This window comes from Carex rostrata, chromosome 2 (assembly GCF_964058835.1).
Source record: "Carex rostrata chromosome 2, lpCarRost1.2, whole genome shotgun sequence".
NCBI lineage: Eukaryota > Viridiplantae > Streptophyta > Magnoliopsida > Poales > Cyperaceae > Carex > Carex rostrata.
The window spans coordinates 15,938,401-15,957,791 of NC_135919.1; the positions used below are offsets into that span (position 1 = coordinate 15,938,401).

The window sequence follows — 19,391 nt, forward strand, 5'->3', positions numbered from 1 at the left end:
TTCTCTGCTTAGTTGGTTGTAACGTTAACATTCTGAGTCCTATGTAATACCATTTAAAAGAGAAAGCCAAGTTTATCAGTTAGTTAACTCAGAGAACACAACATGTCAGTTGAAGGTCTTGTGAGTTGGAGAGGGGATCCAGTTGACAAAACCAAGCACGGTGGAGTTAAGGCTACCCTTTTTCTCCATAGTACTCCTCTTTCTCTTTCTCTCTGATTCTTTTGCAGTAACCTTAACTTGCAACTTTCTTGATTTGATACCCTTTTTGTTCATATGTTGTCCTGGTATATAACAGATTTTATATTTAAAACATTTAGCCACTGTTACTTCCCTTTGATGTTTAGTTATCTATATCTTATTGAAACAGAGATTTTTTTTTCTTCCGAGGAAGCAACAATTGATCATTTATAATTAATATACAGCAATTAAACCTTGCTATTTGTAATAGCTTTGGTATGGCTCTCCAACACGGCGAACATCGCAAACATGCTGAACTTGGTGGTATATCTGCGCGGCACGTTGCACATGGGAGTTGCAAAGTCGTCGACCACCGTCACCAACTTCATCGGTGCTATATCTATGTTCTCTTTAGTTGGTGCTTTCATCTCTGACTCTTACATCAGGCGTTTCAACACCATCCTCATTTTTGGTCCCTTGGAGATCCTGGTAATTCTTTATTTATTTATTTATTTTTGTTTTAATTTTTTTTTAAAAGGATTTGTCAGCATTTTAATTATCCTCTCTAGTCAATGATGCAAGTAGATATTTTAGTTTGTAGGCAAACTATTGGTCCAGTCAAGTCTTAATGGCTGACGACACCGATTGATTCCTACTATCGAGTAAATATATTATATTTTATTCATGTTAGGTTGATTAGATATTTAGATAGAGCCTTATCAATTATCATAGGACATTTGAAAATGATAAAATTAATGCTTGTATAATGAATTAATTTTAGCCAATTTATAGAAGGTTGGTCACCTATCCCTTCAATTCAATTGATCCGCTTTCGATCTCCGTGTTTTTTGCCTTGCATTTAGCACAGCAAAATTATTGGAACAAAACAAATTCAATAAAGATTCGGGTAGTATCAAAATAATCAATTATATTATTCAAATCATAGGAAACTGTCTGTAAATGTATTCTGTCCTCCACGCACAAAAAACAATAGAGATCTCATCCAAATTATAATCCCTAATCACTTTTTAGGGCATGAAGAATTAATGGTCGACTACAATAGTTCAGGGTTTATCATTCGTCCAAATTATTATCGGTAATCTCGTCCAACGGAATATATTGAAATAATATTTAGAAATGAAATTTGGATAATTATTTGGCCCCAATATTGCTTGAGGAATTTCTGCTAATTGGAATAAGTTTTCGTTTAGCTTACTTATATTTGATAAAAAAAAAAAAAAAAAAAAGTTATCCAACGACTAGCAAGATCTTTTAGTTCACACAATTAATCGAAAGAAATAAAGGAAAAATGGAATGATTATGACAAGCTGTAATTAAATGTAGCAACGAATATATGTTATGTTACTTCATTCAAAAGATTTAACCCATTAACTGCCGAATAAAACAAGAGGAGGGTTCAAATGCCTCCATGTTTGTGTGCCTCCATCATGCCTCCATCTTTCTCCATCATTTTCAAAGTTCAAACAGTCGATCCGAACCGCTCAACCCAACCTCCATACTAAAATATGTTTGGAGACCAAATTTTATATTTTTAGAAATTTTTTTACTATTTTTCTAGATAGGTACAAAAATACTGTTTTTAGATGGTTCAGATTTACTGATTTTATACCTATCTAAAAAATAGTAAAAAAATTCCTAAAAATATAAAATTTGGTCTCCAAACATATTTTAGTATGGAGGTTAGGTTGAGCGGTTCGGATCGACTGTTTGAACTTTGAAAATGATGGAGAGAAATGGAGGCATGATGGAGACACAAAAACATGGAGGCATTTGAACCCTCCTCATAAAACAAATAGGGATCACTATCTGATTCTCTAACGGACCGGGCCAACAACAACAGCATAAATGAGTTGATGAAAATCTTGTTTGCTAATTTTTTATGAACTATAGTTCATTTGATAAATAAAAAATATATATATATGAATTGAAGAAGACTAACAACTACAAATAAAAAAGTTAAATATGTAATCATTTATGGCATCCAAATAACAAATTTATCGAATGAAATTTTGAGTTTTCTAAATACACGTTTCCAAAAAAAAAAAAAATCTTCATGTCCAATTTTACACAGGCACGCTTACAGTTTAATTTTCGTCTTTTATCCAAAATGGAGAGCATAGACTATTTAATATTTGAACTTATAATTTGTTGATATTTAATCATTTCATTATAACACCTTCAGAGAATAATTACTTGGCATTTCTTAGTGGATTATGTGATTAATGTCTGCAAATTATGTTGTTAATTTGTTTTCCGCAAAATTTCTAATGCCTCCCGTCAAAAAAGTTGTTGCCATCCAAGTATCCAATGCCACAAATCTATTGTAGCAACAGAACATTTCAGGCGATTTAAGTCTCTAACTAACTATTGAATTACACTAAACTTAGTTAGTTTTACAAGCTACTTCTGCAACTCAAGCTAAAACTAAGACATTTTTTTTTTTCCAAGATGCACATTCTTATTATCTAATTCATCAATTTAACAACTACAGGGATATGGACTGCTTGCCTTACAAGCACACCTCCCCTCACTACGTCCACCGTCATGCAACATTGATCGGATACCAAACAACTGCAAAGCGATTGACGGCTCGAACGCTGCTCTCTTCTTCACCAGCCTCTACATAATCACATTGGGTGATGGCTGCCTCCGTGCTTCGATTGCCTCGCTTGGGGGTGACCAATTTGATGCAGATGACCCAAAAGAGGTGCATGCGAAAATCAGCTATTTCAATTGGTACACATTTTCAGTATCCCTAGGAGCCTTCACCGGATTAATTGTGGTGGTCTGGATTGAAAACAACAGGGGGTTTGATGTCGGCTTTGCTGTTTGCGCTCTTCTCGTCTTGGCTGGACTGGTGATTGTGGCTTCCGGTCTCCCATTTTACCGCAATCAGATTCCGTCTGGAAGCCCACTTACCAGAATTTTGCAGGTAACATGTTTGTTTGAATTATGTTAAATTTGTAAGTTCTTCAGATTCATAGATATGTAATATGTAGTGCTATTAGTTCACTTTCCAATACATGTAAATCAGTGACTTGGAGTCTAAGCTGGGAAATCACACAATTTTGAGATACATGGGTAATATTTTTTTTCCTAAGGAGTAGGCTTAGCCTATTAAAAGTTCATTAACAAAAAAGATAAAACACTACATGGAAAAAAAAAAACAACAAAAAGATGTACAAGCACATTGAATTTTTTAAAACAATATAAAGGAGTTTAGTTCAATAAAAAAATTTGTACAATGGAGTCTAGTACACAGGTAATATTAGTTCACTACAAATTGTGGGGCAATTTTACAAACTACAAAATTTAAAGTATTTTCTCTTTCAAAATCTACAATAATATATTTATCCTCCTAAATTACAATAACTCAAAAAATTATCCAATACAATTTTAACTTATATTAAATATATCACACAAATCAGGTTAGTCTTATTCACTTTTTAAAAACTATAATTAAACACGTAATCAATAAAATATAGACGAAATTTGCTCCTTTCTCTTCTCTTCTGTCTTTCATTCCTAAATAGAGTACCGGTTTTTTTTTTTGCTACCTATTTTCTGAATTATAGTTTTTGAAATATTAAACATGATTAACCAAAGTTTTTGATATTATATTAAAATTTTATTGCGTAAATATCAAGGTTCTAAATAGAGATTATCGCGTCACCGCAGAAAGTCTAAAAAAAAAGCTATAGCTAGCTATAGCGCCAAAAACAGCCGATAGCGCTATAACTTTTAAGGTCGGAATGCTATTGTGCCACCATATGTGAGTAATTGTAATTTAGAACACTGCTATATTGGTAAAAAAAAACACTATTTAAAGCACCGGTAAATATGTGAGTTATTGTAATTCAAGAAGATAAATATGTTATTGTAGAATTTTTGAAGAGGAAATACCTAAATTTGTAATTTTTGAAGGATATATACATGAAATTCTGTCTAAATTATGGAGCCCAACTTTTTTAAAATGCAGATGTATAACCTTTCACATGTAGGTGTTCGTAATTGCATGTAAAAAGAGAAAACTTCCCTTTCCTGAAAGTTCAAAACAAGAACCACATCAATATGCTGCTGATAGAGATGGTAACAGTGAGGAAGGCCTCTCAAGAACAAAGGGACTAAAGTAAGTTTACTTGTCTACTCCCTGCAATTTTCCTTTTTGCTGTCATGATCATGAACGTATACTGGATTATGTGGAAGACAATTAATTAGTTCTCTGACAGTTGTGATAATTGATGATGCTAATATATTATCGGCTGCACAAATCATTTAATTCGGAACTCATGTCAAAGGTAGTATCATTTAATTCTCTGACAGTTATTAAGTGGATTGGGTTTTGTTCAAAGCATGATTCTGGAACTCGGAATCGCAATTGAAATCGAATATTTGACCGTGGAATTGAAATCGGATGAATCGGCTACAATCAGAAAAATCAGATTGGAAACTTGGATTTTTTTGACATAAGCTTATTTAATTTGTAGTCAAAATATCCGTTTTTTTTTTCCTACCACCCTCAAAAATCAGAATTAAATGAATACCATCCGAAAAATCGGAATTCAGATTCCGCCACATTCGCACCGTGGATCTGCGGACGGGTCACGGGTCGGTTCGCAGATCCACAATGCGAACGGGTCACTCGAGCGGGTCATGACGCGAGCGGGTCAAAGCGAGAGTGTCAGTGCACAGATCCACGAGTCGGTGCGCAGATCCACCGTGCGAACGGGTCATGCGAGCGGGTCAGGGTGCGAGCGGGTCAGTCCGCAGATCCATTTTGCGAACGGGTTGGCGATCCGTCCGCAGATCCACAGTGCGAACGTGGCGGAATCTGAAATCTGATTATTCGGGTGGTAGGAAAAAAAAAACGGTCAAAATATAAGAATTGTTAAAAAAAAAATTTGTAAATAAACTATGTAGACAAAAGATTATACTCAAATAATTCACTAATTATATAATATAATATAAATAGAACAAATAAAACACATTATACTCAAATAATTCACTAATTATCTTATGCAAGCTAGCTATAATTTATGCATAAAAAATAAGATTACATTGACTGTTGGATAATCTTGACAAGGTATGTGGTAATTTTTTTTTTCTAGTTCAAATTATGTTTGCATAATTTGATTTTTTTTTTTTGTGATTTGAAATCATAGATTAACAACTATCAGGAAAAAAAAGTAAAATAATAGGACTCGGCCTGACTTGGGTTTGACTTGGCCTAACTCGGGCTGACTCGGATTGACTTGGACTGACTCGGCTTGAAAATCAGATAACTCGACTGAGTCAAACACTTATTCAACTGAGTTTTGATGAAAAAATCGCATGGGCGCGAGACTCGGTAAAACTCGGATTGAACCCGATCGATACCGAGTTTCCAAACCATGGTTCAAAGGGCTTTAGACAAAGTTAAGCTTAAACGTTCGATTTACATTGACATTCGTGCAAATATATTTAAAACTTGATAAATTTAAATAGCACTTTGAATCTAAATGTCTGTACAAATTTTGATGCAGATGAAACGATTTGGCTTTCGATGAGACTTTGCCCAAAGCCGTTTGGATAAAACCCCTAGATGATGATTTAAAAATTTATTTTCTTTGTTAAAATAGTAATAATGCTCTTTGGCAGGCCCGGCACTGTTGTAGGGCACCCAGGCGATGGCCCCAAGCTCCAAGATCCAAGGAGGCCCCAAAAAAAAATTAGTTTGTATATATTAAAAAATTTAATCTTTATATATTAAAAATAAATAAAAATATTAGAGCCTAAACTTTGTATATATATATATACAAAGGGTCTAAATTTTTTTTATAAACATTTATCTATTGACATATCAAATAAAAAATTATATATATAAAGAGTCCAATTTTTTCTCTCGCTCCGAGCCTTAAAATCTTCTAGCCCGAAGTCCTCGGCTAATACCATCTTCAAGCCAAAACTCAGTATATTTTTAGATATGATCAGTAAATTTCTCCATATAATATTTGTAGAGCTTGAACTCCAAAAAAAAGGAAAAAAAATAGTCCGTCAACCTATAACTTGGTTTTAGTTATAAGTACTATCTTTGTTCATTTTTTTCATAAAATAACAGTGTTTTTTTTTTTTTTGCTGATAGATTTCTGGACAAAGCTTCAATTGAAAATGGAGAGAAAGGAGCTTGGTCCTTCTGCAATACCAACCAAATCGAAGAAACCAAGATTTTAATCCGATTGCTCCCGATCTTTATTAGTTCGGTATTTGGATACCTCCCTTTTTACCTTATCTTAACCCTGTCTGTACAACAAGGTGGTACAATGGACAACCGGCTTGGCAAAATCAAAATCTCCACTGCAACCCTCAACATAATCCCGGTCATCTTTCAGATGTCGACCCTTGTAATTTACGACCGGTTCATAGTCCCATTTTTACGAAAATTGACCGGCTATAAAGGTGGCATCACCCATTTGCAACGTATTGGTGTCGGCTTTGCATTTGCAGCATTGGCTGCTTTTGTTGCTTCTCTGGTGGAGATGAAGCGAAGGAAACTGGCCGAAGAGCACGGTTTGATGGATGTTGGTACGGGCGTGCCAATGTCGGTATTTTGGCTAGTGATCCAATTCTTTCTTGTTGGCATTATAGATGTGACTTCTTTTGTGGGTCTCCTGGAGTTCTTCTATAGTGAGGCCTCTGTTGGAACCAAGTCTACAGGGACCTCTTATTTTTATTGCATGCATGGTTTAACAGCCTGGTTGGGGAGCTTCTTGATAGAATTGGTGAACAAAGTTACCAGGGATGGAAATGGAAAGAAAGGGTGGATGGAAGGGGCTAATTTGAATAAAAGCCACCTGGATAGGTTTTATTGGTTGTTATCTGTTATTGGGCTTATTTCGTTCTTGAATTATACATTTTGGGCCCATAGGTATGTGTATAGAAATGATCCGAGGTTTGTGGCCTCAAACAGAAACAAATCTTTGGAGGGCGAAGATTTGGGGGCTATTTAATGGAGACTACTTTGTCCTGTTACGGGTGTGAAACCAAACTAAATAATAAAATAGATAATGGATCATGTACGTATATGTATGTATCTTTTATGTGGTTTGGGGCGGATTTATGTATATGTTAGTGGTTTGGAGCGGATTTATGTATATGTCAGGGTGCTAAGTAATTTTATGATTTTAAAATTTTTAATTATGTATATTTAAATTTAATTAAATTTTTTAGTTTTTTGAAATTTTATATAATCTAGCTTTCTTCGTAAAATAACAAATGTGCAAGGTTATGAGTTCAATTCCCACTAACTAAACTATTTTTGTCTTTTTCACATACTATATTTTGTAGATTAGCCTCTCTTATTCAAATTTTCTAGTTACGCCCAGTAATGTGGCGTGAGATTCTATCTAATCATAGACGTTTCTATAGAAACACACCGGACCCCATAATTTATTAGATAAAACAAGAGTATTCTGATAATAAATATTGCTTGGAGTTGAATTATTCTGCAACAATTAAAGTGAAGCTAAAACATTTTCCTAAAATAAATGTAGCTCGTTTCTTGTGCAACGTAATGGCGAATTTCAATTCGCATTTAACCAACCTTACAAAGTGGTTTCTGGTCTCCGGGCATGCAGATCTAAAAAATATGACGGTAAAATAACTTTGGAATTTTTTTTTTTTTTTTTTTGAAGTATAACTTTGGAATTTCTGATTTCTGGGAAGCAGCCAACGACCACCTTCTTTCCCTTCCAAATTTTTACTCATTTTTTATGCAATCTCTACCCCTTTTTAATTGAAGCATCAGAACTTGCCAGAGGACTTGCCTCAGGAAAAAGATTCAACGGTACGTTGGGGTAGCAGAAGCAAGCACAGCACATGGGAAAAAGAGTGAGCAGTGAGAATACCTGATTGGGATCTGACAGACTGCCTGGCACCTTGAATGGGCTGAACTTTTTTTACCTTTATTTTAATTTTTTATATGAACGCGTAGGTTAAATGGGCTGATTACGATCATTTGTGAGCAACTCGACCCAAGGGTGAAAGGCAAAGGTGTATAATGAGTTTAATTTATTTTAACAAACATTTGCATGAGTAAATCATACAAGGGTGAAACATGAGGTACTTGTGAGTTTCAAGGAGGATATACCCAATATTAAAATTTTGATGAGAAAGTTGTTAGGTTTTTTTTTTTTTTTTTTAATGGATTTACTTTAAATTTTCTCCATTATAATTACAGTATTTTCTTCATTTACGACATTGTACTAAAAAAGATAGTCTCTTCGTCATAGTCATAGGGGTTTAACAATTTAAAGAAAAAACAATCTTAGTGTGAAATCAACATTTTAGAAAAAAGAAAAAAAATTATAAGTATGATGAGTATAAAAAAATAAGAAGCTTATAATATATTTAATCATTTATGGAATGATTATGAACTTTTCATGTTTGAATTAAACAATTCTTTATGTAGTCATCAAAGTATATATTTTTAATGAATTTAATTTTAATGGGTAGACTATCTATATTTTCTATGAGAGGGTTCAAATGCCTCCATTTTTTTGTTTCTCCATCATGCCTTCATTTTTCAAAACTTCAATAACTCAAAATTTAAAACTTAAAAGTCAAAATAAAACCGTTGAATATGATCTACATCATTTTAGATATACAAGTTCCAAAAATTATAATATTTCAACTTTATTTTGGTTGTCATCAAGAGCTTGTAATAAAATACTAATGTGGATAATTTTTAGACATTGATTTTTCAACTTATTGATTTACATAAAAACAAAACCGAAATGTGATAATTTTTTATGAGCACATAGATAAAATAATATAGATCATATCTAACTATTTTATTTTGACGTTTATGATTTAAATTTTAAGTTATTAATGTTTTAAAAATAGAGGTATGGTGAAGGCATTTGAACCCTCCTCGTTTTCAATAAACCCGTTTTGAACTTTTATTATTTTATTTTTTTATTTGATTTAAAAATACTTTCAAAATTATCAAATAATTTGTTGCTAAGGAATTCGAATTAATTTTAAAAAAAAAACATAACACACAATTCATTACGCTGATATTTGATAATATTTTGCTAAAAAAAATCGAATAATTAGCCTTGCTAATGTTTTAAGATGATGATTTTGCTTGTTCAAAACGACTTGCATCAATATAGTTAACATTGATATTTGTGCACAGGGTGGAGCCAGACTTCCTGACTATGGGGGTCAATCGTAAATGGAGGTCAATCATATAAATTTTTTATGCTACGAATGAGGGTTAATTTACAGTATTCGTACCATTTTACTCTAAATTATAAAGAAAACTATGTATAAATACAAAAATTTTGAAATTTTTTGAAAATTAATTGATTTCTATTGACTCTTACTCTCTCCACCTCTATTTGTGCACCTACGTGTTTTGAATCAAAAAACAAAAAATGACATTTGCGGATGGACGATGCGATGCATGTTCGTTAGTTAAGTGAGCCCAAAATTAATTAACCAAAATGATTGTCACCAAATTGTTGCAAGTTTATAGATGAATGAGTCCATAAATACTCATAAATGAATGTCCATGGCAAATCGATTTAGATGATTAGTAGCATACTAACGTTTTAGATGATTTAGTACAATTTTTTTTCCTGCTAATTGACAAACTTTCCTTGGCTTTCATTACAAAAAATGAAGGATCTTTAGCCTTTGCCAAAGGAAAAGTAAATGGTAGTACAAGTTGGTTGTCGGAATATGGAGACTTGGTCCTTCTGGGCTCTGGTTGTCTTTCATGATTTCATCTAACTTGGCGGCCGAAATTTCAAATCCAGCTCCTACTATTTATGATTTCTCGTGCACATTTTTATGTCCTGACACTGTAATCAGATCTTAAGTTAAAATTAAATGAGCACTACTCTGGCTGCCAAGTTTACGAAACAGCAGATCGAATAAGGGGGTATAACGGTCATTCTCTGTGGTCACAATTTAAAAGAGGCAAACGCCGCAAACCGCTCCAAGTATTCAAGTCCGAACCCACTGAAGTAGCACAAATTTTGAGTTTAGATCCGGACTGTACAATCAGAATCGGGACCAATTCGGTGCAAGGTGGAATGCACGGGACCTTTAATATTCGTGCCAAAACAGTTCTAACGGTCCAGATCTAAACTTAAAATTGGAGTTACTCTAGGTGAAATGATGCCAGGCACCAGCGACCAACGTCTTCCGACTGTCGTTATCCAGAATCGCTTTTCAGTTTTCACCCTTTACTTCTTAGTTCTTACAATTTTACTTCAATATTGAAATCTTTCTCATACACCCTGTCATTTCAGATCTATTACTTCTAAAAATAAATTTTACGTCCAGTAAATCTACCAGAGGGAAGCTTTTTATTTTTATTTTTTATTAGAGAGATGATATGAGTACCCGCACTCTCATCCCCCCATTATCCCCTCAATTTTATTTGTTCAATCTCGTCCACATTTCTCATGATCTATAAGAAATTTTGCGAATCTAAAATCACGAACGTCTTCTACACAATTTTATCTTTCAAATGAGAACCATGATGACATACTTTCGAGCTCGTCATCACACAAGTATTTATACCTCGTCATTTGTTTTTTTTTTATTAATAACCCGTAGGTATTTCATTAATCAGGACACAAACTGATTACATCCATCTGTTCGTACTAGTACATAAGTATACATAAAGCAACCGTACTAGTACTTAAAATATTACAAACAGAACCCCCTTTTATAAAGCTAGACAAGAAAGAACAGAAAAACAAAACCGTGCTCTGATTATAAAAAGATGAGCCTCCGGGTTGTCATGCTCAGATTGGTAGCTAGCGAGCCTACATGGTTTTCTGTACTCGTGCTCAGATTGATAGGTAGCGAGCCAGTATGGTTTCTTGTCATTAGCACAAATAGTGTTGTTGTTGGATCATAGCGAGTCAAGGGGATTCAGAGGAGCCTTCGTGCTCAGATTATATTTGTGCCTGATTATTCAGTTTTAAAACACAACAAGATAGGGAGAGGAAGAAGAAGAGGAAGAAGGAAAAAGAAGAAGAGAGAGAGGAAAGAAAGAGACAACATCAATACATCATCTTCATCATCGCCATCAACCATAACATGTATCTTATTTATATATATATAGTAGACTACGGGAGAGGTGGAGCGAATTCACAACACCTCCATTCAAACCCGGAGAGTCGAGGTGGAGAGAAGAGCGGTGGCCAGATCCGTCAAACAGAAGCACCTGTTCGGTTGGAGTGAGGCGAAATAGATGGAAGAACGATGGCCAGATCTGTTAGACGGAAGCACTTGCTCGAAAAGAATGAAGCGGAGCGGCGAGCGATGACTAGATCCATTAGATGAAATCATCGGCTCAAATAAAGTGAGGCGAGGTGGACCGGGTGAAGGAGGAGGGAGCGGAACGGGGCGGGGCGGGACGGACTGCTGAAAACGACTCTCAAAATCCTCTTCAAATCAACCTGCGGAGTTAACGAGATTGGGAGCGGAGTACTCGAGGTGTTGCAAAAATTACTCTTTCACATATACCTCGTCATTTAAGTATTAACATAGTAAAAAAACAAAACCGTAAGCAATTTGACGAGATTTGTAGTTCTGCCTCTTTTTATAAAAAAACAAAACCGTAAGCAATTTGACAATTCTTTGCGTACATCTTAAAAAAGTAATAGTTAAGATTATTACAGTATGATCGGAATCAAACCTCTCCCTCAAACGCAAAATAAAATTCACAATTTCACAGAATTTAATCGGTAGAAGATTGGTTGTTGGCTTGTTAACATTTTATTATGTACCGTATACTATTTAGGGACCCGTAGGGACACAATTTAACTCTTCTTCTAATTTTCGACAGTGCAAGGATTAAAGCAAAAAGAGAATAATATATGAATATCCCGTTTTGGCCGTTTCTTTGTTTTGCTCTCTCGGACATTATAGTATGCTCCCACTCCCATTGACCCAGTCAGTCACAGAGAGACCGTTGCTCTCCTAACTCTGACATTCTCCATTAATGGAGAGAGATGGATGCCGCTCTTAGGTGGTATGTCGCAATGTGCTCAGTTTAAATGATCTATCTTCTCTCACTCTCTCTTTATATTTTTCTTTCCGAAAATTTGGCAGAGGCTGTCAAAATTGTAATCTCTCCTCCCTCCTCCTCAATCTTTATCTGTTATTTTTGCACTACCTATCTCTTCCTTTATCTTCTTGACGTCATACAATTACCCAGTTCTCGCAATTTCATGACTATCTCACAGTAGAAAAGTTAAACTCAGTACTTTCCGAATTCTTCCTTCCTATTGGCTATTGCTTTGTTTGTGTTTTCCCAACTTGGCATGCAGTTTGACATCTTTAACTTAGGTACCAATTTTTCGTCTATATTAGCTGCATTGCCCTCTTTTCTCATCATTTTCTTAAAATTTCAGCTGAAATTCATCCTCGCAAAACAGGAATGTGAGCTTACCTTTTCACGATAGCAACGATACTTGAGCTGACATTGAGTTTTGGAAACTCTAATGGCCTCTCAATTGAGCCTCCTAGTGGTGATCGCAACCTGGTTGTTGTTATTCCCGAGTACCCACCAGGTACAGACCTCACAGACACAGTTACTACTTCAGGTAAGAAGACAGCTGGAGTACCCCAAACCTTTGGATTCATGGGAGAAAACTTATGATATTTGCCTTACGCAAGCCTCTTCTACCTTAGCAGTTACATGTGAAGGAGGTTCTGTTACTGAGCTCAAGATTATCGGGGACAAGCTCGATCGACCGGTTAGGTTTTCAGGCTATGGGATCCCCAATCAGACCCTCTCTAAAGCCTTTGTCATGGATTCTTTTGTTACTACTCTTACCAGGCTGACAACCTTGAGAGTTCTAATCCTTGTTTCTCTGGGCCTCTGGGGTGCTCTGCCTGACAAAATCCACCGGTTGCTTGCACTCGAGGTGCTAGATTTGAGCTCCAATTTCCTTTATGGTTCGGTAGCTCCCAAGATATCAAGAATCACTGGGCTACGAACGCTAACTCTAGATAACAACTACTTTAATGGGTCCATCCCTGATTGGCTAGACTCCTTCTCAAACCTGACTGTGCTGCAATTACAAAGCAACTGTTTTAACGGTACAATACCCGATTCAATTTCAAAGGTTGCCACCTTAACAGAGCTGTCCCTCTCAAGTAACTATCTTTCGGGTGAAATACCGGATTTAAGCAGCTTAAAAAAACTTGAGATGTTAGATTTGAGAGTTAATGAATTGGATTCAGGTCTACCCGGTATGCCTAATGGGTTGGTGACCTTATTGCTAAGCAAGAACTCCTTTACCGGTGAAATTCCGCAACAATATGCCTCTTTTAATAGGCTCCAGCACCTTGATTTATCATTTAATTTCTTAACAGGGGCTTTGCCAGAAGGATTATTTTCTCTACCGAACATTAGTTACCTAAATTTGGGGTCTAATATGCTTAGCGGGTCCCTCTCTGATGACCTAGCATGTGGTGCACAGTTAGGTTTTGTTGATTTGTCAATGAACCGGCTGTTTGGAGATGTTCCTGCTTGTTTGAGTTCAAATTCGAATTCAGACAAGAGAACTGTTAAACTTGGGGAAAATTGTTTCAGCAGGGATTCACAGGATCAGCATGATCCAAAGTATTGCGACGAGGGGAATGGGAAAGTGAAATCTAGGAAGATCGTGATGGCTGCGGTTATTGGAGGGATATGTTTTGTGATTTTGTTTTTTTCAGTTGTGTTTTTCGTAATTTGTCGTAGGAGTTGTCAGAGGGCATTATCAGAGCAAAAGTTCTTGCAAAAGCCAGTATCTGATAACTCAGCAACCGGCTTTTCTTCTGAGCTCCTTGCAAATGCAAGTAAGTGTTGTTTTAAGTAACGTATTATATGCTTGTATTGCTTGTTCATGACAATTTTTATTGATGTAATTGCTCATTCGATACTTAAGAATATGCTTTTCACCAAAAGATAAGGCGTGAAAACTAGGTATTTGTCTGCCAAGATATTGCAATGGAGTTAAAGTTGCCCCTGTTTGCAATTTAAGTAGCATGATAAACCTTAAATTATATCATTTTGTCCCAGAGAAAAATCCTGCATGTGCAATTTTTTTTTTTGTTACACTTAGAATTTTTTTACAGAAAGATAGCAGTACTGGATATTGATAAATTGATGCATGCTGGTAAGTGTTTGTACCAGACAATATTTCATTCATACTTATGCAACCTGTTGATGCCAACTTAAATATGTTTTTCTTTATTATATATTTTATTTTTTCTAGCTTGTTCCTGTAAGTGCTGTTGTTAAGGTTTAAATTTCTGTTATTGGTTAAGTGTGATATTTGCAACTTTTCTCCTACTTTTAGGGTATATTTCTCAATCTGTGAAGCTAGGAACCCAGATATTACCAACATACAGGGTTTTCTCTGTTGAGGAGCTTAAAGAAGCCACAAAGAATTTTGAAAGGTCGTCCTTTATTGGAGAGGGACCCATTGGCAAGGTACTTACTGATGACTTATTTTACGTATATAATCTGTTTTGAATTCCAGAATACCTCCCCACCCCCCAATATACATACACAAAAGCCATATGTTAAAGAAGCAAGTTCAGCTATTATGCTAGAACAATCCGAAAAGAAGGTTGTTTATTCTAGCAGTCAGAAAATTTATGTTGGATGGGCAGCTCGTACCCTCTGCAATTGGCCAGTGGCACTGGGATGCACCAGTGCCATGGTACATTGGTACTGGTGAGAAATGGCCTGATCTTATTGTTCTTGATTAGCAACCTCCAAATGGATGATACTTATTCTAAGTGCTTCTATCAGTATTAAAATGTCTGGGTACATGAAAAACTAACAGACATGATCTTTTCCTTTTTCCCTTCTGTATTAAAGACACGCACTGTATATCATGAGTTACGTACGACACTTGTGATCTTTTGGTCCACAGACAGCACCTGTCTTTCTCTTAGGGTAGGCTACAGAGGGGATGAAGAAGAGGGGAGTGGAGGGGAAGGGAAGGTTAATAGTAACTTGCTCCATAATATCATGAAAAGGGAGGGACGGAGAAGATTTCACCTCCTCTACTATCCAAATGAGCATTTTTTGTCTCCTACAAATTGGGGTGTAGAGGAGGTGACTAAATTTTGTCACCCTTACCTCCCCTCTGCTGCTTCCCTCTCCTCCCCTAACATTCATTCCCTCTTCTCCCTCTCTAATTCTAATTTTTTTTTTTTTGAGTATAGCCTTAACTCATCTTTGTGCTGGCAATATGCCCCTTACCATTATGGTTGTCTGCAACATTTTATTTTATTTTCTTGACATGTTAACTGGTACAGTTATTGGTGCTATGTTAGCTCATAGCTGCTGCTTAGATTATAGGGAATGCATCTTTCCTTGCATAAGTCCTTTTCTGTTTTAGTGGTTGGTCCATGAATGGTGTGAAACTACCTTAGCTATGGTTTCTTTTTTTTTCAACCAAAATTGGAGTGTACTTTTCTCTTTTTCTACTACTCTCCATTCTGTTCCCTTTCCTTCCTTCCATACTAAACTCTGTATCATGCTTTCCAGCCAAAAGAGTCCCTTTATTAAAATATTGCAAAATTGCAGCTGTACAAGGGGAGATTAGAGAACGGGACGTATATTGCCATAAGGTGCTTGGCTCTGTACAAGAGGTATTCAATCCGGAACCTGAAACTGCGTCTGGATCTACTTGCAAAGCTCCGCCACCCAAATTTGGTTTGTCTCTTGGGACACTGCATCGATGGTGCAGCTGATGATACTGATGTCAGCCGTGTTTTTCTTGTTTACGAATTTGTGCCTAGCGGAACTCTTTGTTCCTATCTTTCAGGTATGGTGCAGGATTCAAAAAAGATTTGAGAACTGATGGTTGAGTAGATAGTCAGTTACACAACTAGAAGCATTGGGTCAAGCTTAAGTCTCAAGTTGCCTGTAGCTACGATTAAATTGAGAGAAAATTTGGGTTATAGGATGGCACTTTTGGGCAAAGAGCTACTTAAATGGCAGACCTGGTTTAAATTATGTTTCTAGTTGTCGGAATCGGTGTTTAATTAAGCCAACTGTCTTGATTAAGGCTTGCACTATAAGTGTTATCACATTGTTATTTAATTGCATAGATCTGGGTGATTCTAAGATCGTGGCTTAAATATACCTTTTGGGCTAATGGGTCTGGCAAAGCACAAGCCAGGCCTGGTACCAGCAAGTACATCATGTACCAATAATTCGTTCTTTTGGCATTGCACATCTGAAGGTATATCAATGATTTGTAGGGTTATTTATTGGCTCAATTGCACAGCTGGGTTTAATGGGGATTGTTTGCTGCTCTAAATGCTAACTGAGGGAGCAGGTAGGATAATCGTCTGTTTGGCACTATATAATGCAAACAAATTGTATTGATTTTTTCCTTTTATTTTCTTCTAGAAAGTAGCTTGGAGAAAGTTATCAAGTGGCCAGATCGTTTACAAGTCCTTATTGGTATTGCAAAGGCAGTGCATTTCCTACATACTGGTATAATACCTGGATCTACTAACAACAGGCTGAAGACGAACAGTGTGTTGCTAGATGAACACTTTGTTGCAAAATTAAGCGATTATGGTTTATCCATAATTACTGAAGAGATATACAAACGACAGGTTAGTATTGGTAGCCATTTGGGAAATTTATTTTCACAAATAAAAGAATATACCAAAAGACCCATATGACCCTGGAAGTGATGAGTGTCTTCAGTGCCATACAAAATAATATTCTCACATTCTATATTTTCAATATTTTCTTCAAAAATGCCCAAGATGTCATGTTTCTTATTGACTTCCTCTGTTTAGTTTGGGCATTTTCTTAGGAATAGATAGAGGTGTAAGTGAGAATTCTATATTTGCTAAGGTAAATGAAAGTTTAAGCATTTTCCTTTCAGTATAGCTTGATTCTTTTTGTTTTAATCCTAGAATAATCTGTATAATTTCAGGCAAAGGGGGAGGATCAACCAATTCAAACCAATTCTTCAATGGAGTGAGTTCCTATAACACAAGTTTACTAAACATCTATTTAATACCTATGTTTCTCTGGTGTAATTTTCTCACCATGACAAAACAATATGTACTTTTTTGTAGCACCATGAAGAAAATATAAACTCATTTTCATTGTTGAATATCTGATCCTTCTTGTTTGTGTAGGATCGCAAGAAATTTGGATGATGATGATGTCTACTCATTTGGTCTCATAATACTTGAAGTTCTAACAGGACCTAGGTTTGGAAGAGGGGAGCTTTCAAATCTAGACCTTTTGGTATGATATTTCTCTGATATCACTAAATTTCTGTTCTCATGGTAATATATGTAGGAAAAGTATTTCCGTCAACAGGGTATTTCTGCTTTACCTCAATTGTGTGACTAGACATTGTAATCATATAACTAGAAACAGAGAAGTAACAAGATAAAATAAGCAAAAGCTATCTAAATTTGGTCAGATCAGATAGCTTAGTGGTCAGCTGAGATAGCTTAGTGGGAATGACCAGTTGATCCTATAGTGAACTGATATCAACCAAAAGCTTGCTGTATATTTTTCCACAAAAACCAATTACATATCAGCTCTTGGTTGTAAAATTACTAAATCCACCCTCTGTTGTAAGGTCCACTTGAAACCTCAGTATCCTTAGTTTTGCAAGTGGACACTCGCAAGGCAGTCTGCACAAAAAGGGTATAACTAAATGAAGCTAAAAGAGAAATTCCCCAAATTGCAGATTACGTCGCTAAGTGAGAATGAAGATGCAGATCAGGTACTAGACCCGATAGTGCTCGCCACCTGTTCACAAGAATCTCTGTCCATAGTAATATCCATAGTAGCCAAGTGCTTGTCTCTAGAAGCTTCTTCTCGGCCTTCTGTGGAAGAGGTGCTCTGGAACTTGCAATATGCATCACAGGTCCAAGGAGCTGCTGATGGGGACATGAAGTCAGAAGTCACTTCACAAGCATGATTATTTGGAGAAATTGCATTTTTGGTCTTTTGAACTTTATAAATTCTGAATATGTTCCTTGAGACACTCAAATAGTAGCATATGATATATACTTCTCGTACAGTGATACTCAGATGCCCTTGTAAATCTCAGAAAATCATCAATTGTCACACCCTCATCCCGGCTCCCGTAAGCCCGCATTTTAGCACTCAGAGCTGCTTCTCCTTATTGAAAGGACCAAGCAATCCCTCCTTGTTTGTTTTCCCTTGTTTAGGTAGCGAAAAAGGGCCGAGAAATTGTAGGATTGGATTTTTTTTTTTTTTTTTTTTCTTACCCTTTTATTGAGAGGGGGCATGTGATACTAATGCTTTGTTGGTATAAGGTGTATGTGGAGAATATCCATGCTATTCTGAAGTTTAGCAACAGGTAAGCGTGGTGTCTTGCCTAATGGAAAAGATAAGGAATTCTATATTTTATCAATCAAATCGGAATATCGCAGAATCAAAAGAACACTAATGTAATACTCGGGATAAAATTCATGGTGGTTTAGGTTGAGAGATGGTACACATACTGCATTGTAATTTTGACCTTTGCCAGTGGGCTCATGTTGAGTATTTTGTGAATAAGGTTTTAGGCTGATTTTTTTTATACTATTTGAACTTTTAAATTTATAAACATAATACTCAAAGATTGGTTGATTGCAGGGAATATCGGAAAATACTAATCTTTTAACTCTATTGATTAATTTCATAAAGTAAAAGTTGATTGAGAGATTTTTGTTCTAAATTCCTAATTGTTGGGTTCAATACCCAAAGAGAGGAGGTTGTAACAATTAAACTAAAACTGAAAAGTAAAAGATAGTTCTGGTTGCTTTCAAGATTTGGAAATCTATGAGTATTCGGTCTACAATCCCTTGCAAATCTTATCTACTCAGTTCGTTTAAATTAATGTTTAATATGACGATGTTTCTAACCTAAGATGTTAAAAATGGTAATTTTTGTGAGTTAATAACGTGCCTAAACAGTTCGGATTTTACGATTAAGTCTTTCATCCTAGCTATCTAGATCATGAAGTTCTCGTTAGTCTATCCTATCATAGCCTTAGATATCGGTACTTCACGATTAAGTCATTCGTACCAATATTCAATTCAATTCAAGAGATCCTAATTAGGGATTTGACTTCATGATTAAGTCCTTCGTCAAACCCTAACCCTAATTTATTTAGTTTCGGTTTAGATTT

General features: G+C 35.7%; 2 protein-coding genes across 4 annotated transcripts; both read left to right on the top strand.

Moving 5' to 3' along the window:
• LOC144545521 (protein NRT1/ PTR FAMILY 4.5-like) lies at window positions 1-7,257 on the top strand. The gene is made up of 5 exons (XM_078294090.1): window positions 1-190; window positions 449-666; window positions 2,690-3,130; window positions 4,200-4,327; window positions 6,320-7,257. Exons 1-5 carry the CDS (start codon window positions 103-105, stop codon window positions 7,182-7,184), a joined length of 1,740 nt encoding a protein of 579 aa, XP_078150216.1. The 5' UTR covers window positions 1-102; the 3' UTR covers window positions 7,185-7,257.
• A 4,862-nt stretch (window positions 7,258-12,119) lies between these two features.
• On the top strand, window positions 12,120-18,753 carry LOC144545344 (Leucine-rich repeat protein kinase family protein). 3 transcript variants are annotated; one of them, XM_078293955.1, is made up of 8 exons: window positions 12,120-12,549; window positions 12,639-14,049; window positions 14,553-14,686; window positions 15,794-16,034; window positions 16,625-16,836; window positions 17,166-17,209; window positions 17,374-17,485; window positions 17,940-18,753. In XM_078293955.1, exons 2-8 carry the CDS (start codon window positions 12,705-12,707, stop codon window positions 18,171-18,173), a joined length of 2,322 nt encoding a protein of 773 aa, XP_078150081.1. In that variant the 5' UTR covers window positions 12,120-12,549; window positions 12,639-12,704; the 3' UTR covers window positions 18,174-18,753. The 3 variants fall into 3 exon arrangements, with proteins under 3 accessions (XP_078150081.1, XP_078150064.1, XP_078150073.1); XM_078293938.1 differs by having other exon boundaries at window positions 12,120-12,463; window positions 12,615-14,049; XM_078293947.1 differs by having other exon boundaries at window positions 12,120-12,232; window positions 12,615-14,049.
• The last annotated feature ends 638 nt before the right edge of the window (window positions 18,754-19,391 follow it).